Source organism: Delphinus delphis, chromosome 1 (genome assembly GCF_949987515.2).
Source record: "Delphinus delphis chromosome 1, mDelDel1.2, whole genome shotgun sequence".
Classification (NCBI taxonomy): domain Eukaryota; kingdom Metazoa; phylum Chordata; class Mammalia; order Artiodactyla; family Delphinidae; genus Delphinus; species Delphinus delphis.
Window position 1 is genome coordinate 52,232,309 of NC_082683.1, and position 21,796 is coordinate 52,254,104.

The window sequence follows — 21,796 nt, forward strand, 5'->3', positions numbered from 1 at the left end:
GAATTTGTTTTTTGTTTCTCTATTCCCTCTAGGATTTGATGTAGTGTATTATCTCAGCATTTAGTAATTTTGATCTTTATTCATACCCCAAATGACATGATAATACGAGGCAGTAACACTTATAGAGCTTACTATGTGCTAGGCAGGCACTGTCCTGGTCTTTATGGCACATCATGTAAAGAGCTAGAACTCTGGGGACTTCCCTGGTGGCGCAGTGGTTAAGAATCCTCCTGCCAATGCAGGGGACACGGGTTCAATCCCTGGTCCGGGAAGATCCCACATGCCGCAGAGCAACTAAGCCCACGCGCCACAACTACTGAGCCTGTGCTCTAGAGCCCGCGTGCCACAACTACCGTAGCCCGTGTGCTGAGAGTCCATGCCCCGCAACAAGAGAAGCCACCGCAATGAGAAGCCCATGTATTGCAACGAAGAGTAGCCCCCGCTCACCGCAACTGAGAAAGCCCACGCGCAGCAACAAAGACCCGACGCAGACAAAAATAAACAAATTTATTTAAAAAAGAAAGAGCTAGAACTTTGGAATGAGAATGACCTATCTGTGCATTGGCTGTTTCAGAACCTTGGATTCCTTGTAGATAAAAATAGCACTAAGATCATAATAAGACTATTGTGGGGATTAAATGATACAAAATACCTAGTGTAAGGCCAGCATTTAGTAGGCATTCAATAAATGTTAGTGCCTTTTCCTCCGTCATTGTTTCTGACTAAAAGGTACTAATGTTTTTAGGCTAGTTTCAGTAAATGTTTATCTCTATGTTTAGCAACAATAATTACAGTGGGGGTTTTTTTGAGAAAATGAAAACAGAACTTGGTCTAATAGTCTAAAACAAACAAACAAAAAAACCCCCACAGACTCCAGAGTTTTATTATGAGAGAAAAATGGTATTTATTTTCTGTCTATAATTATCTTAAGATTTTCAACAAATCACTGTCCTTTTTTATGCCAGAGTAGTACACTGAGAGAATGAGGCCAGGAAAAAAACTCTATAATGACTTTGCACCCTTCTGTGTGTTACTGATAGTTCAAACTATACCGTCCCATAAACTTTATTTATTTAATGTATTTACATTTCCAACACAAGGAGGTGCTTATGCTAAAAGGCATAGATAGGTTCAATACAACTGAGAACCATTTAAACAAGAAAAAAAGTAATAAGATTAAGGGAAGAGGGAGAGTGAAGAAATAATTATACTGGGAAACAACTAAGGGAAGACAGTATAACCGACCACCAATGTAGCTCAGAGGTTCCTGGTAGTTAAGGCAAAAAGTTTTACAGAGCTACTGTGATATAACTGAAAGAAAGCATACCAATTCACCTCTAAACCACTGTGGGAATTTGGTTTGGTTCATGACACAAGGGTAAGAGAATGTAATAGAGAAGGTCCTCAACTAGAACTTTACTAGAACAATAGAGAAAAGTTTTCCACATAGCCATTTCTCACACTGACTCCAGATATAAGCAAGAGCTTATAATGTTAAGATCTACAGAGATGGAGAAAAAGTTAACACATGATTTATATGTAGTTGTTTTGCCATCTGCCTTGATATAGGGATAAAACTTACTGACTTTTGGGAATGAATTATTACCATGTCCCTTAAGTTATATCTCTCAATCTGCCATCTTAGGTCATGCTTTTGACTGGAGCTATAGAGTAGACAACTCAAAGCCGAGATTAACATACGTCTGAAATGCTAATATATATTCTATGTTATCAATTGAAAGGAGATCAGTATGCTCTATTTCTATGATGAGGGAATGATGGAAAGTAATTTTGCTTTCCAGGGGATACTTGGCAACGTCTGGAAACATTTTTGGTTGTCACTACTGGGAAGCTGCTACTGGCATCTAGTGGGTAGAGGCCAGGGATGCTCCTAAACATCCTACAATGCACAAGACAGCCTTCTCACAATAAAGAATTATCTAGTCCCAAACATTAATAGTACTAAGGTTGAAAAACTGCTGTAGATCAGTGGTCTTCAAAAAATGTGGCTCACACGCTCCCTAAAATAACTTTTAAAACCATATACTCCCTCACACATTTTTAACTTGACTTCTAAAATTTTTCACCATGGGTTTAAATTGTTGGGAAAAATATTATTTCCAGCATACTGTAAATACTGCCCTTAGTATTGAAATATTATAGCATTCTTTAAAATGGAATCTAAATACCACAGCAATTTGATAGCCACTATGATCCAACCAAGAATATGAAAGGGCTCTTCTTTAAAATTCAGAAATTTTACATCAACTGTAGGAAAAAATACACATATAAAAACTGAGGATCTGGAAATTGATTATTTTAAAGACACATTGTGGGCTGAATTGTACCCTCCCAAAAAGATATGTTGAAGTCCTAACCCTCAGTACCTCAGAATGTTACCTTGCTTAGAAATAGTCTTTGCAAATTTAACCAAGTTAAGATGAGGTCATTAGGGTGGGCCCTAATGCAATAAGACTGGTATCCTTAAAAAAGGGAAAATTGAACATACACAGGGAGAAGATGATGTGAAGACATACAGGCAGAATGCAATGTGAAGACAGAAGCAGAGATTAGACTAATGTGGGGCATTCCCTGGTGGTCCAGTGGTTAGGACTCAAGGCTTTCACTGCTGAGGGCCCAGGTTCAATCACTGGTCGGGAACTAAGATCTCACAAGCTATGCAGCATGGCCAAAAAAAAAAAAAGAGAGAGAGAAACTAGGATTGATTAGGTTACAATCCGAGGACTGGCAAGGATTGCCGGCCACCCCTAGCAGCTCGAAAGAGGAAACAAAAAATTCTACCCAAGAGTTTGAGAGGGAACATGGCCTTGCCAACACCTTGATTTCAGACTTCTAGCCTCCAGAGACAGTAAACATCTACTGTTTTAGGCCATCCAGTTTGTAACACTATTACTAACAGCCCTAGAAAACTAATTCATCTATATCTGTTTACCTCTTGGAAAGCTTTGTCCACCCCCAGGAGTACATGTACTCCAGTTAAGGCATCAGGCATGTAAATAAGTCAAAGCAATGTCTGGTTTAAAAAATTAAAGTTTTTTGCCTTGGTGAGGACCACTCCACCTCCACAAAGAAGTGACCTGCAGGAAGATCTATAGATAGACGCAAGTTTTTCTTCAAATAACACCTTTAATTTTTTTTCAAATCCTCAAAGTAGTAAGTTCTGGATTGGAAAATTGTGCAATAAAACAGAATTCTATTACTAAATTTTGGGTAATTTTCCTCTAAATGTATTACTACCTTGTACTTGTTCAGTTTGAAGCTGTCACTTTCCTGCCTTATAGCCTTGTTAGATCTTCCTGCAGACTATCTAAAATTAGATCTTAAAGAGATAGTTGCAAATACAAAACACTATGATTCCCACTGGGGTTATTGTCCAATATACCTTGCCTAACAGAAATGTACTATTTTTGGAGATTACAGGTTCCTGTACAAATTTTGGAAGATCAAACATTTATAGGTGAGTTGTAAAAATGCTTTATAAAAATATTAAAAACTAAGAAATCATACCTATTTTTTGGTTGGATACTATTAATTGTTCAAACTCCTATATTTTGACAATTTTAGTTTTCAATGCTATTGTATCATTTCTAATATAAGAAATGATTTGTATTCAATATGAGCTGCTTTGTATTTAATGAGACAGATAAAGGAGAGAAAAATACCCAACGATCTAGGCTTAGAACCTCAGGAAAGATACAAATAGTGGAAGTACCAGAGTGAAGGGGAAACCACATTGCTACAGTAATTCTGGAGAAGTTTGACAGAAGTATGAGCTAATTATTTCAAGGGATGAAAATTATGTACTTTAATGAAGATGGATGAGCTGCCGCTCCCAGTATAGTGAGATAACATGAGAAAATATTAAAGAGCAACATTGAGACTGATCTGATTTGTTTCAACTGATAGAAAACTCCAAAAAGCAATACTTTAGAATGGGACAAATCTGTGCTTAAGTCCAAACTCTGTCACTTAACTAGTATGTTCTTTTGGGCAAGTTACAAAATCTCATTGAATCTTGTTTTGTAATCTGTGAAATGGGAATAAGACCCTTGTAATGCTATTATACACATATTAAAAGCATATGGTATGTAAAGCATGATGCTTGGCTAGAGAAAGCGTTCAACTTCCTTACTCTAGGAAATTAGAGAACTTCAACACTGAGAAGACTAAGAGAATGAGCCTGACACGAGGAATGAATATAACACGTGAGTGGCTGTAAATTTAATAGATTTTGTGAAATGAAATTAATCTATTCAATAAATGCCTACAACCCTAGAATTTATTCATTTTTACATATTTTATAATGATTTCATTTGACCCTTATTTTATTTTATTTTTTTTAAAGGAGTCCTTCCTTCCTTCCCGGCTGCGTTGGGTCTTCGTTGCTGTGTGTGGGCTTTCTCTAGTTGCGGCGAGTAAGGGCTGCTCTTTGTTGTGGTGAGCGGGCTCTAGGTGGGCGCGGGCTTCAGTAATTGTGGCATGTGAGCTTAGTAGTTGTGGCTTGCAGGCTCTAGAGCACAGCCTCAGTAGTTGTGGCACACGGACTTAGCTGCTCCGCGGCATGTGGGATCTTCCCGAACTAGGACTTGAACCCGTGTCCCCTGCATTGGCAGGCGGACTCTTAACCACTGCGCCACCAGGGAAGCCCGACCCTTATTTATTAAAAAAACTATTAAGTAGGCAGAACTAGTAATATGCTCCTTTTTCTTTTCTTCCTTCTGCAAACAGAAAAACTGAGGTTCCAAGAAATTAAATGAGCTCACCGAAGTGTCATAAATAGGTAATATTCTACAAGTCCTAGACTAACTCATCACTTTTAATCAGTACTCTTTTCATTACACCATGATAATGCCATGCTTACACTGATATCAGGAACAAGCAAAAATAAATCAATATGATGAGATTAAGGAAGCCAGTTACCAATAAATGTTAACTAGTTGACAAAATTAAGCAACATGCCAGAAGCTTGAAAACTATTCCATTTGCAGTTTTCTTGCAAAATGTTTGGCTCTGGCTAATGTCTAGGATTTAGATGGCATCAATTTAAGCATGGTACACTGTTATTTCTCAATTATAAAAAGAAGCACCGTTTTTTAAATACAAAAAAGCTAAACTAGAAATAAAATAATCAATGAAGTTTCATCACAGTAAAATGTACTGACCTAGAGAGGAGGTGGTTTGGGACCCTACTCCAGTTAACATCATGCCTCTGCACTCTGATCTGATCTGTCATATAAGAGGGTCAGACTCTTTTATTTATGATTTCTGTATAACAGGTTATACTGCATAATCACCGGATAATTAAATGTGTCAATCTAGAATTTGGGTGAAAGCAAAAGATAAAGTTGGTAAGAGCCAACCCTATCTTCATATTTCTACTGTTAAAAGACACCTCTCCTCTGGAAGTGCTGGAGTTGGAAAATCATCATTTTGCAACTATCACAGTAAAGAATGATTCGGAGGACTTCTTTGGCAGTCCAGTGGTTAAAACTCCGTGCTTCCACTGCAGGGGACATGGGTTCAACTCCTGGTCAGGGAACTAAGATCCTGCATGCCTTGCGGCGCAGCCAAAAAAAAAAAAAAAAGAATGATTTGGGCTAGAATCATCATGGATGCTAGTCTAGGGGAAAGTCTAGGGGAAATTTTTGATGAGGGATAGGATATTTGCATGGTCTAAATGAGTCTCCCCAAAGACTGTTTATTAGTTGCAAAGGAAAAAATATTTAACTGAAAAGACTGAGTGATCAACACTTAACATCATCAATGAGAGGCAGATGGATATCACGTCCCTCAGCTGTGAGATGCAGAGGACACGCCATCACTTATGTAATTTTCCATCCTGGGATGCAGAACCTAAATCTAGTTGTAAGGAAATATCAGACAATCCCAAATGAGGAATATTCTGTTAAAATAAAGGGGACTGTAGTCTTCCAACTTGTCAGTATCATGAAAGACAAAGCTGTGGAAATATTCCAAGTTAAGGAAAACTAAAGGCAAAACCTGATCTTGGGATCCTGTACTGGGGGAAAATGCTATAAAGGCTTTATTTGGGTCATTTGACAAAATCAGAATGTGGATGGTAAAGTATGTGCATTAACACTGAATTTACTCAAGTTTTACAACTGAACTGTGGTTATGTCAGGAGAATATCTCTATTCTTAGAAAACACACACAAACATATTTAGGGACAAAACATATATACACAAATTCAGAGAGAGACAGAGAGCATGCATGAGTGCACAATGATAAAGCCAGAAGGATAATGTTTAACAATGGGTGAATCTGGGGAGAGGGTGTATGGGTGTTCTTTGTACTATTCTTGCAATTTTTCTGTAAGCTTGAAATTATCTCCAAATAAAAAGTTTAAAAATAACACACCCTTTGCATAACTAATTTATGCTATTAGAAGTTAGGATAATAATTATCATTAAGGCAGGGTAGTGGCTATAAGAGAGCATGGAGCAGAGTCCTAGCATGTTGATAACGTTGTTTCTTAATCTGGAAGCATTCACAGGTGTGTTCAGTTTGTGAAAGTTTATTTGAGTTATATTTAAGTGTACTTTTCTGTATATATACTTCAATAACATCTAAGTGAAAAAGACCGTCTGCCAAAGGACCAGAGCAAAATTTCTGGAAATGGAGTTTAAATACTTTTGTATTTCACTACTCAGAAAATTAAAAACTCTTGCTTATGTATGTCTTTATGTATATATATGTTCTAGACAGAACACTCCTTGAGGGCAGAGATTGTCTTCTTTTATGTATCATCTATACCATTTAGCAGAAGCCTGCCATATAATAACTTCTCAATAAATAAATTTCTCAATAATAGTTTATAATACAAATGTTCACTGTTAGCTGTTTTGATCCATTTACTTATTTTAATTTAATTATTAAACTATTACAAATAATTTCTGAATAAATAAAGATGCGTGTTAACTGGTTGGGCTAACTGGTAACCATTTTAAGACCACACAGTTTATTGTCATAGTTGAATCTCCTTTGCCTTTGGTCCCAATTCTTACTCTCTACCTACAAACTCCCCTCTCTGTAAAACATTCCACCCACTCATTCCTTACTAAAAAGTATAGTTTAAGAAAATTAAACTTAGTTTGAGGATTCTGCAATAGTCCTTCATATACTCAAAAAAACAGAAGAAAAATTTTGGCTCGAGAAACGAGAGAGATCACACTTTTCACAACTCTAATATATTCCTACGTCTACGTCAGGACCAAAAAGCATGTTTCAAGGGTCATTTTGATGTCTTCTCTGATCAGCACTCAGAAGTGACTCACCACAGCCACTCCACTAGTCTTGCATGTTCTAAAAAGGACAATTAAAAGAAGCATCCTGTGGACAGACATAGCCTCATGAGGGCTGGGCTGGTAGAACCTATCCCAGATCTTGGCTGAACACTTCTGGGTCATGCATAAATTATAATCCACATGCAGAAGCCCTGTAACTCATATTTGTCTCAGAAACTTTATTTTCTTTTTAAAGTCATCATAATAATCTAAAGTCATTTATTTATTAATTTATAACATTTTATGTGTGTTTCCAGATTGTTAGGCACTTATGGTTTATTCTCTCCAAATGAATAACTATACCATTCCTGTACATAGAAAGCCTTCCTTTTATTTTTCTGCAGCTCTCCACTTACATCATCTATGATAACTTACCTGACAGGTCACAATGTGACCATAACACCTCCAAGTCCTTTTATACTTCCTAGCAGTCTGATCATTTGATTTTGTAGTTGTTTATAAACTTATTTAGCAATAATTACTTAAGTGGATTCAAACTTATTTTACAAAAGAGACACCTAACTGGAGGGCAGAGCTCTTTTTGGTCAGAAACTATTCTTTTTAGTTGTATAATTTCCTTCAAAATCCTCATACGTACAGAGAATTCTGCAGACTAGAAAAGGCTTTTTTGAGATGGCTGGCTGCCTGATTCCTAGTTTAAAGTGACCTCAGTCACAATAGTATTCACAGATTTCCAACATATTTCATATACGTGGTTGAATATCTGAAAGCTCATTGTTCTTTGTGTGTGTTAACACTATTCTCTGTATTCTGAGAGCACAATATAAAAGACTGAACTGTAACACAGGCAAATCAGAATATACTTATAAAGCAATTTAAAAAGGAGGGGATTCCGTGCAAAGTTCCTTTAAGTCTAACACATCTAAATTAAATAAATGTACATATATTGAGCAATATTTACTATAAAAATCATATATATAACCTATTACTGTTTATATGATAAAATTTCATTACTCCAGAATAGTAGCAAAACGTCTGTTATAAAAGTTTAACACAATTTACTTTCAAATATCTCTGCTGAATAGAATGGGGCTAACAGTGTGTCAAAATATAAAGGGATAAAAAAGAGAATGGACATCTTTTAAAAATATATACAAATTCATAATCAAGAGGTCAGTTATTTGACTATAATTTTGAAAAACTGAAAGTTTTTGCAGTTAAAAAAAATCCCTTTAATCTGATTTCCAAAATGAATCTGTTTAGTAGCTTTCATTTATAAAGAAAACATCAATTATTGCCTTATTTCCTGTCTAAAGAATAAAACAATCAGTATATATTCAATAGGTGTTCTTTTCTCAAAATATTACTAGGTATTGACCATCATTATGTACCATGTCAAATAAGAATGCCAAATCCAAATAGCTCCAACTTACATCTATCTGCCTCCTTTCCAACATATAACCCTTTAGAAGGCTAAACAACTTATTAATTTTTATCTAGCATTACGTATTTTTTGGAATAACAGGAGCTCCCCCAAATCATTAGGTTGAGGGTGTTATCCATTACCAAAACGTCTAAGAAAAAACTGATGCACACTTCAAATCCTTACCGTATTCTTTTCACACTTAGGATGTACCTAAGTATATTTTACAAGTGCATGATATGGGTGATATAGCTCCTCACTGTACCTTATTGGACTAAAAGTCTCATTTCAAGTTCTCTTTGAGTAATTAAAAGTCTAAAGAAGCATCTTTGTAAAACATAACTTGATAAATAAAGGGCAACAAGAAAGCTATATAAATTATTCTAAAGGTTTTTTAAAAAAATGAATGAAAATAAAAAACTCAGTTTATATAATAGAATAAATTATTTTTTAAATTAAATATTAACAACCCCTAGCCAGTTCTCCAATATTAAGTTGTTCTGAAAACTGAATAATAATAATGTTGTAAATCAAGAAAAAACACATTAATTACTGTTAGCGATCACACATTCATCTATGAAATAATGTTTTAAAAATTATTTAAAATGTTTCTGCAAGTCTTACCATGAGCTGTGTAGTTTGTACAGTTAACTGGTTCTTGTGTAGCATCATTTATTTTTGGATCTTTACAAATATATGTAGAAAAGTTAAGGAAATATGAACTACATTCCAATACAAAACATTATCATCTTGTCTTTAACATGTCATCTTATATATTTATGATTATAGTCACATGTGAAAAGAGGCTGTTAGTTTGTCCAAGTCAACAAGCACAGGTATACTTTTAGTGTCACTAAATAATACCTGAATATTAACTTATTACAGGAAAATTGTATTAAAAACTCTAGCAGAGGGTGCTATGCTTATGGAACATCAGTCAGGGTTTAAGCACAAAGCACACAAAAAAAAGAAAATAAAAATCTTTACCAAATTATATATGAGAACTTCAAGTTAAAAAAATCAGTTTCCAGATATCTGACTGAAATTATTTACAGGCCCCAAGTATTACCATATACATAGTTTCATGTAACACAAATAATCCTGTGATGTAGATACTATTATCCCCACATTACTGAAGCAAACTGATGCTCAAGGTTTGAGTGATTTATCCAAAGTGGTATGAGTGATAGGTAGTAAAATCAGATTTCCTGATTCCAAGCCGAGGGTGCTTTCCATCAGACTGCGAGGAAGATGGTTGTTTTAGGCGGGTCTACATGGTCTCCCCAACAGGATTTTAAGCTTTTGTAAATGGATATAATAATTATCTTCTCATAGATGTTCACAACACTTGGGGTCAGGGTTCTGTTTCCTAAAAATTTTATTGACACTAATATGAGATAAGTAAGGTACTCACAGGATGTCTCTGGAGACAGAGTCTGACACCTCTTTAGGGTTTCTGAATCACTACTGGACATCTCATCTTTATGCGAGGAAAAACATTTTCCAGTTAACATCATCTTGTATGCTCAGGCACTTCTAAGTTTCAAAAAGCACAGCTCTTCATACTGCTCAATTATTTTATTAGAAATAATCACCCCGACATTTTTTCCAAGAAAGGGGCTCAACTTACTAGGTCAGTGATTCTCAAACTCCTAGCATAATGGTAATCAGCAAATTAGAGCTATTCTGTAAAAATTTAATAATGGCGGCCTCTCCTCAACTCTTAAAAATACTATCGAATTTTCTTAATTTTAAGATTTCTTCTCATAGAATCTTTTTTATATCTCTGGCTTCTATTAATTTTTCTGTTCTACAACTTGTATAAAACTGTCTAATTTTGTACAAAATTACCTATTTTAATTTGAATATAACTCCCATTTCATATCCTCCTCCACTTATCAGAGCTGCTGCAATGAACAGATCTACTTAACTCCTCCAGCCTGTTTTCTCATCAGTAAACAAACAGCTAACACATATAGCCCCTACTATGTGCCAGGCATTGTTCTAAGTGACTTACCTGTACTAATTTATCACAACAGACCTTTAAGTTGGTAGCACTGTTATCTATATTTTTACTCATGATAAAACACAGTTCAAATAATTTGTCCACTGTTACAAAGTGGAGCAGGAATTTGCCCCCTTGCAGTCTGGGATCTCATGTAGGTCGAGATAGTATAAGGTAATCAATGTAAAGTTAACAATAAATGGGCAACATACATTGGCTATATCGTTATTAATTACTGTACTTGTCTTCCCCGAAGTCGGCAAATTTCCAGGGTAGGGTCCATCAACCTTTTAACTTAATTCCAATGCTTCCAAACATGGCCTAACTTCAGTATCAATGTGTTTGAACAAATAAACCCACCGGTTAAAAAAATGAATTTTTAAAAAAGAAAGGGGGATCACAAGAGGAAGCATCAACGATCAGTAAAATCCCAAGGAAATCACACAGGATAGCCTCTGTCCGTCCCAGCCCCACATCTCTCTTCACCGCCTGGGGTCCCTCGGTCATTAAAGGACACAGGTCACCTTTCCTTTCAGTAAAACCTTAGCCCGTGTTGAGAGCCGCGACCCACTCTCGACCCCGAATCTACCTCGCCCCATGGGGGGGGGGGCTCCTCACAGAGGATATTGTCCCACTCTGAGGTCCTCGCACTTAAGTGACTCTTCGCCACCGCCGGCGGCAGCTCCCCAAGGTCCCGTGGTTACTGACACGACCCACAGTACAGCCAGGAGCCGAGCAGCAGCAGTCTCAGAAGCAACCGGCCCGGAGGGCCGAGAAGCCGCCATGCTGGGGACCGGCGCATCCCCCATAACTTCCGGTTCCGCCTTCGCCTAGGCGAAGCTGGGAGTCTGGCGGCGGCGGGAGTGAGGCTCTTAAAGGGACCGTGCATCAGTTGGAGGCAGGTCATCTCTCTAGGCCTGCGGAATCACCTGGGAGAGCTTCGATTGGTCTTTGAGAATCTGAAGGAGGCAGCTCGCTTGGAGAATCAGCTGACCTACGTCCACGGCTTCCTCCCAAGCTAATCCTGCTGTGGCTTTTCCATCAGCAGAAGTGCCAGCGGCGCCCGGCAATTCGATAAACCCTTTATAAACATTATCTCTGTTAGGCGGGTAGGATTTGGGTTTACAGATAACGAACCAGACTCAAAGACGCTAAAGAACGTGTTGGCCTTAGTTACTGAGTTGGAATAGAATTGATGTTTGCCCGATTTCAGAAACTGTGCTCTTACTATGATATGATGGCCTCCTTGTTGTCTTAGAGAAGAACTTTTTGGAAGGCTGGTACAAATTGATCTTGAGGACTGTATCACAAAAATGAGCATTACACCTTTTTTCTTCTAATTTTTTTCTTTTAAAAAGTTATATATATATATTTTTTAATTTATTCATTTTTACACCTTTATTTTTAACAGTGAAAATTTAAGTGAAGGAAAGGGCCTAAAACAAGAGGAGACCAAAGAGTTTACGACTAAACTAAGTGAAAGGTTGGAGAGTTTTTCCTCCATCTCTTCTTTCTAAATTTCTATGTATTCTAAAGTAATGGGGGTATCTTTTATACGGAACAAAATGTGTACTATTTTTTAGTGAAATTTTAGTTGTTTTTCTCTAACGTAAAAATATTTGAGTTTGAGTGGTGCCTCTTCATCCACAGTAGGACTAATTTTGAACAATTGTGCTGTGCAGTGGTTCTCAAACTTTAGGGAGCATCAGTACCACCTGGAGTATTTGTTGAAACTCAGATGGTTGAGCCTCAGGTTCTGATTCTGAAGATCTAGGATAGGGCAGGATAATTTTCGTTTCTAATGAATTGCCAAGTGATGCTGATATTGCTGGTCCAGCGACCACACTTTGACAACCCTGAGATAATGTATTACAAGATGTATCATTTTTGAATGAGAAGACATGAAACTATTTGCAATAATATCTTAGTATTGTAACTACATTTAAAATTTTTCTTAAACCAATTTTGCAACATTAGTATGCTATTGTAAAATTAAAACATTTATGCTTAAAGACTTAAGTGATAAGAAATTTGAAATTTACTAGTTCAATTTTTAAACTTCCCGTTTTAATTGGACTTGCACCTTCTCTCCTTTTTCCCCTTTTTCCTCCCTCCCTTCCTCCCTCTCCCGCCCTCCTTTCCTTCCTTCCTCCCTCCTTTCCTTCATTTTCTTTTCTCTCTCTTTCCCTCCTTCCCTTCCATAAAGATATTTATCAAGCATTTACTTTGTACCCAACATAAGATGAGACCCTACAGCCTCAAAAAATAAAGAGGCAAGAACCCAGTAGTTAAACACTTTGTGTTTGCTGGGGGAAAAGACAAACTGTTAAAATACTGCTTGGTAATTGTCACAATAGAAGCATGTATTAGTTGCTGTAGTAGGACAAGGGTTTTGATAAGATAATCCCCCAAACAGTATTTGGAACACAATATTTTGTCACTGACATCAAAATAATTCAAAATCCAGGCCAAACTGGAGGAACAGAGTTGGTTCTTCATAGGATGCATGACCGCCTGAAAATGTACAACCTAGAAAATTAACGATTAACTTTGAGTTTTAAAAATTACCAATAATGTGTATAACATACAGCTCAACACCATCCTTCATCCTCATCCTGAGATGAAATTTAGGAAAGGGGTTGGGGCCAAGGATTAGGTAAAATCCAGGGATAAGGATTGGAATATCTGTTACACGTAGTATCTGGTGATAAAAGATAGTGACTTTGCATTTTGACTACCATTTTGGCACTTTCAAAAAGTTCTGGTTTGATTTTCAAAATACAATCTAAAGAAAATCAGAAGGTGAAAGGAAGCAACTTTCTAGTTTGAGTTTATTGAAATTATGACAAAATTAGGTATTTTCCTGCTGACTGCAGGAATATTGTTGATATTTGTGTCATTTTTCATATAGATTTTGAACAATTAACTATTTGAAAATGCTTGTGCTTTGCTGATTAATCGCACTACAAAATCTGTTTTTATGGTTCTACTGATTATCTTTGTTCTCTCCTACAATGTATAAACTGAAAAGAACAAGAATCTTCCTGTGAAAGTAAAGAAATACAAAATATTTGACTCTTGAAGTGATTCAGGTTCACTTTCTCTTCTTACTGCCCCTTAATCTATTTCCTCATGGCTCAGTAACATATATTACTTTATATCTTTGCAATTATAGTCTCTGATAACAAGATACTACATTGTCTAATTTTAGTAAGAACGTTAAATCTCAATCTTAGGCATGTTTTCAATGCAAAGTTTCTTTGTCTCATAAAAATTCTATAGGATTCTATGCAAATTCTATAGAAAGTAAAGGATATGAATAGCACAGCCCAATACGGAAATTGCTATGTAGAAACATTAGAAAGAGGTTTGCCAGTGAAGCCTGAAGCAAAGCTTCCTCTGGGATTCAAAGGCTCTGAACATTGGATCTTTTCATTCCTAAAATTCTAGTATACACCTAATTACATTAATAGATAGTTTTGTCCTGAGCAATCTGATCCGTGTTTCCACGATTAGAACAGAATCATTAAGAGATAAAAGATGGTTACTCTCCCCAAATTTCTTTTTTATTTGAGATGGGCATTTTTTTTCCTCTGGTGGTAAATTCATAGTATCAGGTCCTGGTAAATCTTTATTATAGTCTTCTGCACATTGGGAATTTTTCTACATCCATGCTGTCTCTCAGGTATTTCTGTGTCCTCTCTTTGGTGCACCAGTCTAACTGCCATCCAATTCAATTGACTCATCACTTAATAAGGCCTACTCTATGCCAAGTATATTTCATCGTGAATGTCAAATGTAGGATCTAAAACTGACTTTATCAGAGTCCTACTTCTTAAAAAAACAAAACAGAATAAATTGGCTTTTCTAAGTTTCAACACCAACATCCATTTTATCAGTTTCAGAGCTTAGAATCATCTTTGCACTTCAGTTTTCTCCTTGTTCTTCTTTATCCCTTTTTCTAATCACTAAGCAACTGATATTTTTAAGTGCTCATTTTTAAAATCCTATATTTTCACCCTATTTCAGGTATATGTCATTTCCTAGGTACCTTGCTATAGCAACTTCTTACTTCCTCTTTCTGATTCTAGGCCTTCTCCCCAACTTTGTGAATCTATTTTTCACACTGCTTCCAGATTAATCTTTCATTTAGGAAAACATAAAACCTGTATCATATCCAAAATTTTATTCAAAATCCTATAAGCTCCTTGTATTTTACCCAAAGGAGTTTGTCCAGATAAAACCTGCACACATGGTCATAACAGCTTTATTCATAATTGACCAGACTGGGAAGCATAAGATGTCTTCTAGTAGGTGAACAGATAAGTAATCTGTGGTACATCCAGAAAATGGAATATTTTTCAGTGCTAAAAGAATTGAGCTCTTAAACCGTGAGAAGACATGGCAGAAGCTTAAATGCATCTTACTAAAAAGCCAATCTGAAAAAGCTACATACTGTATGATTCCAACTATCTGACCTTCTGGAAAAGATGAAAATATGGAGTTAACAAAACATAAGTGGTTGCCAGGAGTTGGGGAGGGAGGGCAGCAGCAGGGGGATGCATAGGCAGAGCACAGAGGGTTTTTAGGGCAGTGAAAGTATTCTGCATGATACTATAATGGTGAATACATGTCATTATACATTTATCCAAACCCATAGAATGTACAACACCAAGAGTGAACCATAATGTAAACCATGGACTTTGGGTGATTATGTGTCAATATAGGTTCATTAGTTGTAAGACATGTACCACTCTGGTGGGGGCTGTTGGTAAAGAGGGGGGCTATGAATATGTGGGAGAAGGGGTTACATAGGAAACCTGTAACTTCTGTTCAGTATAGACCCTAAAACTGCTCTAAAGAAATCAAGCATTTTTAAAAATAAACACCAATCATTAAATGTTTTTTTAAAAAGCAAAAAATAAAAATCCTATTCAGAAATTTTCAGTGGCTCTTTAATTTCTTAGAGATAAAGGATAAAGTCTTATAACCTAAAGTTCTCCGTAGTATTCTCAGGTCCTCCACCATCTGCTCTGGCCTCACTTTATTTAGGACTACTCTTGGCTTTCTCTTTGCTGTCACAAGTATCTGTCATGTTCATGCCCATCTATGTGCTGCTTCATTTATTCAGTACTTTCTATGTGCCAGGTGTATGCAATACATGTAATTTCTTCATTTAACCTTAAAAACTACCATATGAAGTATTGTAAGTACTGGCACTGAAATTTCACTAATGGGAGTTAGAAGGTTTAAATAATTTGTCAAAGTTGCATATTTTAAGAAATGGTGGAATTAGAATTCAAGCTCAGACCTTCTGACTTCAGAGATGTGTTCTTAAAAACTGTGTTGATCTTCATCATTCTGTGAATAAAATACTCTTGAGGGTTCTCAGAGGTTGAGAAAACAAAAAACCAAAAAAACTCTGTGCCAGAAAATGTTTACCACAGAGTATGTGCCTTAAAAAATGTACTGAATAAGTCAAACATTTTCTAAAATTCCAGATAAGAGCCAGAGGAAAGCAGAAATTAAAATAACCAAACTAAAATATGGAGAAAATGGGATTAAATGTGGTGGAGAGGGATGTTTTCTGGGAATGATCATTGAGGCCCTGGGGGAAGGGTAGGGCTCATAGGACATTCCAAGCATGGAAAAGGGGATGAGTAACCAACGGAAAGGTCATGGTGTCGTCATTTCAAGGGCATAGAGTAGACCAGACCATTTGGCCAGCATCAGATCTTGGAGAGTGAAATGGAAGAGTAGGTTGAAGAGGCAGCAAGGAGAGAGTTTAGAGGGCCTTGGACACTAAGAAAAGGAGTTTGAACTTTGTTTCACAGTCAATTAAAAGTCACATTGTTCTTGTTGTTATTATTTTTACCCAAGCCACTTAGCCTGTGGGATCTTAGTTCCCCAACCAGGGATCAAACTAGGCCACTGCAGTGAAAGCGCCACTGGACCACCAGGGAATTCCCCAAAGTCACATTATTTTTTGAGAAAGGGGGAATATGTTCATGACCATCATCAAATGTTAGAGTAAGAAGAGACCTTACTCTATGTTTGCAAGGTGATGCTTTCAGATAATTGGTCTCCACCTGTATGCTGCCCCTCCCCCACCCCAATTTAGGAAGCATTTCCTTCTCCATTTTACCTTAAACAAATCCCAAACACCTGTTAGACCTGTTTAAATCCTAAGAGATGCTTTCAGCAAGCGTAATAGATCTCTTTATTTTCTGAAAGTTCTGGCTTCATTATACATATTTGGTAATTTAAGTTGTTGTATAAGTTTATTTCCTTCAATAGTTTGTTCATTCTTAAGAGGTAGAGTCCATGCTGAAATTTTGTATCCTGTGTATCCTTTTACCAGGCCTAACAAGTGATAATTTCTTAAAAACAAGCAAACAAAAAAACAACTAACGATAACACTAAGAGGTGTCAAGTGCATGATCTTACAACAGATGTCCTTACATTGCCCCTGTCTTGTACATACCATCTTCCTTGAGGACAGGTAACCCTCATGTTTAACATTTTACAAAGTCAATCACAGTGCTTAACAAATACTATATTTAATGAACACAAACCTGAAGATTGATTCTGTTTACCGTTAATGTGTGGACTGTATTAGACAAAATAAAACGCCTATCATCAAAATCCTATTTAGTTACATTAGAGCTGTTGTAGGTTCTACACAATCTTTCTCAAAGTCAAGTTATGATATCAAGAACAAAAATGTTAAAACATATACGGAAGTCAACACTGGACTTATAGTCAGAAGATCCCATCTGGGTCCCAAATTTTGGGCAAATTACTTAACCCTTAGGTGCGCAGTTTCTTCATCATTTTTTTCACAGGGCAAATGAGGTAATGTATATAAGCTAGCGCCCGGCATATCGCAGGCAAATACTGCTAGATTGGTTTCTTTCCTTTCCTCAACTAAATGAGCAAAAAATAACCCCCAGTTATACTTAGAATTTAATGTGGGGTCAGCGGATGAAGACGACACAAGGAGGGATGACAGAACGGGAAAGGTAAGGGACAAAGAGAGACCAAGCAGATTTGACGAAATCCTTTTATCAATATCCTCCTTCAATTTCCATGATTTCAGGTCTCCTCTCAGCCCAGCCATCCTACACCTGTCCAGCCGGATCTCCCCACCACTTGGCTTTTCTTCTGCCTAATTGGCCCTCAGATCCCACCTTTTTCTGCCTCTTTAACCTTCCCTCGCCCAGTAGAACTTTACCTGCAGAAAGTGGAGAAGCCCACCGCGCCCGCGCCCGCCCCCGCCCCGAGTCGGCCTCCCGCGGCCCCAGGCTCCCCCGCCCGCCCCTCCCGTGCCACCTCGGCGCCCCGCCCCGGCGGAGAGGGTAGGAGGGAGGGGAGGGCCTGCCAGGTGAGGCGCGGTCCTCCTGGGCCTCTCACTTCCGCCCAGGTGAGGGAGGGCTGACGCCGAGTCTGCCCGCCCGCTCCGGGTTCCCACCGGCGCCGCCGCCGGACCAGGTAAAGCAGGGGGCCGGGAGTGCGGGCGTGCGCTGCGCGGCGGGGACCCCTCGCCCCGCGTCCAGAGCCTCCGCCGCTGCCCCGGCGCGCTCTCCGCCCGCCCTCCGGGAGGAGTGGGCACGGGAGACCCAGGACGCCGCCGGGCGCTCGGCCGGGCCCGCGGAGGGTGCGGGGCGCCGTTCGTCTGCTTCGGGCCCGGTGACCCCACCGTGGTCCCCGCCCCTCGGTGCAGGGCTTGCCGGAGGCCGCGGGCCACGGAGCCGCCCCTCTTCGGCAGGCCCTGGCGGCACTCAAATCTCGGCCCGGGTCTGTACCAGGAGTGGCCGGGATCAAACTTTGCACCCAAGTGGGTGCTTGTGCTTCGCCCCCAGAGCTGGGCGGAGTCTTTCCCCAACTGGTGACGGTGAAAGGAGTGACCTGGTGGTGGCCTGTTCGGGGTCCCGGAGGAGGGGGTACTCAGATCCCAGTTGAGGGGCCACTTGGCCCCAACCCCATCTGGGAGCCTGGTGGTCACGTAGACGAGTTCCCAGGCCGACGATCAGGCCTGGGCTCTGCTAGCCTCACTTTATAGATGGGGACGACCAGGCGGAGAGTGCTCTGGCTCCAGGCTTTGGGGAAATCGCTGGATTCCTGCTTTATGTCACGCTCAGGAAAGCATTTTCAAATCCTTTCCCCCCACCCCCTCCAAAGCGCCTCAGCCCTCCTGGGACACCTAGAAGGCCGAATTAATCTCCCCCTGGAGTGTTCTCTTGGCAGTTTGACATTATCTCCAGATGGCTCTTATCACTTTGGATTCGAATTAGTTGTTTACTGGTTTGCGCGATTGAGAGGGTGGCCTTTAAAGGACCTTATTTCCCTAGGCTGCTTCTCAACTGCATTGAGAGTCTGGCCATGGGTAGGTGTGCAATAAACAAGTGTTTCTTAAAAGAACGAAGAAGCCTTCTGGAGACCTAGAAGAAAAATCTGTTACGCCGAGTATGGTAATACTACTAGGCCGTCTAAGCTCCTATTGGTTGCCAGTTCACTTGCGCATAACTTTTTAAAAGTAAAGCTAGGGAGGAATGGAGGTAAAAACTCAAATTGGTTTTTGAGTTTGCCCTTTGCTAATTGAGGTCCTATTAACGGTCACATAAGGTGAGCTTGGTATATCAATAATAGTTGTGTTTAAGGTTGAAGGTAAATTGTATTAATCCCTCATTTGTGTTTAAAGATGCTTTAATAAGTTCAAGTCATGTATTCATATTTTTTATAACTATAAAACTAACATATTCATTGTAGAAAAATTGGAGAGAATTTCTAGAAAAGGAACTAAAAGCACACCCAGACCCACCTACCATTGAAAATAATCACTAATAAAATTATGGTATCTTGCCTTTCAGTTAGTATTCTTAAAAAGAAAAACCTGTATATTTTCCCATGATGAGTTCACTTTTAGAACCTTGTGACTGAGACAGAGGCTCAGCATTCAGTAATCCTTGTAATTGCATTTTTATTTAAAAGCACTTAATAATTATCCTTAAACTAAACAACCAAGCAGTCGGAATTTCCTTGCTTTGTTAAACTTTAACAAAAATACATTAGTTTGGGGAAACTAAAGTGGGGTTTAATTTGTTTACTTAAGGTTTTGCTCACCTTGGTAGTAGAGTAAAATTTTGAGAAACAGGACTATTCCACCTTAATTTTTGGGATCACTTGACCATTGCTCTGGTTTCTTTCCCGTACTCTGATGTTTTTTAGTAGACTTGGATGCCTTTTATCAAAGTATTCATTCTAGGTTCTGGTGCAAATGGAGAGAGAAGATGGAAAGCCTGCTTATTTTTTGCATTTGTACAACTGTGTAGCCTGTGGAGTTTGGAGACATGGGATTAGGTCCACCTACTGTGTAACTCTTGGCAAGTCACTTGACTCTGCTTCTGTTTTCCCATTTGTAAATGATCTACCTCACTGAGTTTGGGGAAGTCAAAACGAAATAATGTTCAAGGATGAGTCTTGTAAACTGTAAGCCACTCTTGGCGCACTTTTTGCTCGGTTCACTGAGATGTTTAATTCTGATAAAACTAAGGAGCTTTGCTGTTTTTATTTGGAAGAACTCAGATTTGGGAATGGTCTCATACTGATAGTTACTTTGATAAAAGGCATAGAGGCTGCATTAGCTGATAAACAGAAGTCTTTGCTAAAAACACTGTACGGGGCTCTTTCTGAAAAGGCCTAGGTTAAAACCACTGTCAACATGGTTAGCCAGTTGCCCCTGTGACTAGGTATTTGAAATAGGGCTAGTTGGGATTGAGATGTGCTGTAAATGTAAATACACATCAAATTTTGAAGATTTAGTTTAAAAACCTAAATACCTTGTTATTTTTTATGTTACTTACATATTGAAATGATAGTTTATATAAGGATAATTAAAATATATTATTTAAATTAATTTTACTTGTTTCTTTTTACTTTTCATGTGGCTACTAGAAACATTTTAAATTACATATGTGGCTCACATTTTATTTCTATTGAATAGCACTGGGTTAGGATTCAGTGTATATTTATCCTTAAGAGGGTTTGGTTTACTGAAGCCCTTACATTTCTATTTATAAACCAATTGTTTCTTTTAAAACTCCCAGCTTTATGCCTCCCCACTCCCACCTCCCTTGTATTCATTGCACTGGTGAAATTTTTTGTTGTTCAGTCTTTTGAGAAGCAACCACTATTGATTACAAAGGGAAAATCTCTGCTAAAATAATTATTAGCTCTTTTGAAGCCCCCAAATATCTTAAATAATTTTGATTGAAAAGAGTTATTAATGATAATAGTAGCTACCATTTATTGAATGTTCACTGTATGCCAGGCTGCTTTATATCTTATTTAGTCCTTTCAACTGTAAATATTTAATATTTTTTATTAACTATTTTATAAATGAGGTAACTAAAATATAGGGAGATTTAAACAATTGACCGCAACAACACAGAGCTGGTCCCAGGAGTAGAACCCAGCTCTATGATTTCACAGCTTGTAAGCTATAGATTCTTCCATATTTTGAGAATTGGTTATTGAACCAACTGGAAAAATGTTGGTTATCAAAGTAGATATTTAGTTCTAATCCTGTTTTTGTGTTAGTGACCAATAGGAAATGCTCATCAACAGGAGATTAGCTGTGTATGTCATCATGACTAAATCTTAAAAATGTGAAGTTGAGTTAAAAAAAATTGCTGAAGGATAAATATACAGTATAATTACCATTTATATAGTTTAAAAACCTGCCAAACAATATTGTAAACAAAGATAGTGTGTTTTAAGAATTTCAGATTTGAATTCTGTCTATATTGATTGCATGCATTTGTGAAGCTGCCTTGTGATTGAATGAAGTTAGTAAAATCTCTGAAATGAGCATTCTCTAATGTTGCTCTTACTCTTAAAAGAACAAAACCAAACTGGTCTTGTTCTTTGCTTTGATGCTGTGCCCACGGTGTCTGGTTGGTAGATAGCTTTGAAGCCCAGGTCTGCAGCCTTTTTGGGACTGTCCTGTTTTCATTTAGCTTTAACCTTTAATTGATGGGTGTGACTTTGATAATTGGGGCTGGGTAAGGCTTCTGCCTTGAG

General features: G+C 38.0%; 2 protein-coding genes across 13 annotated transcripts in view; one reads left to right on the forward strand and one right to left on the reverse strand.

Moving 5' to 3' along the window:
- TM2D1 (TM2 domain containing 1) overlaps positions 1 to 11,531 on the reverse strand; it is a 140,135-nt gene extending 128,604 nt beyond the window's left edge. For all 7 annotated transcript variants that reach the window (XR_009520902.2, XM_060022918.1, XM_060022878.1 and 4 more), the window contains exons 1-2: positions 11,338 to 11,531; positions 9,334 to 9,403 (exon numbers count right to left, since the gene is read on the reverse strand). Coding sequence is in view for 6 of the 7 variants with exons in the window: in XM_060022918.1 (XP_059878901.1) it covers positions 9,334 to 9,403; positions 11,338 to 11,523 (256 nt within the window). In the remaining variant the exon portion in view is untranslated. The remainder of the gene's footprint in view (positions 1 to 9,333; positions 9,404 to 11,337) is intronic.
- Positions 11,532 to 18,104: 6,573 nt separating this feature from the next.
- Positions 18,105 to 21,796, forward strand: part of PATJ (PATJ crumbs cell polarity complex component) — a 356,331-nt gene continuing 352,639 nt past the window's right edge. For 5 of the 6 annotated variants that reach the window (XM_060022954.1, XM_060022983.1, XM_060023011.1 and 2 more), the window contains exon 1: positions 18,105 to 18,205. The gene's annotated coding sequence lies outside the window, so the exon portion shown is untranslated. Of the gene's footprint in view, positions 19,186 to 21,796 lie in introns of all 6 variants that reach the window. The other variant, XM_060022972.1, reaches the window with a different exon arrangement.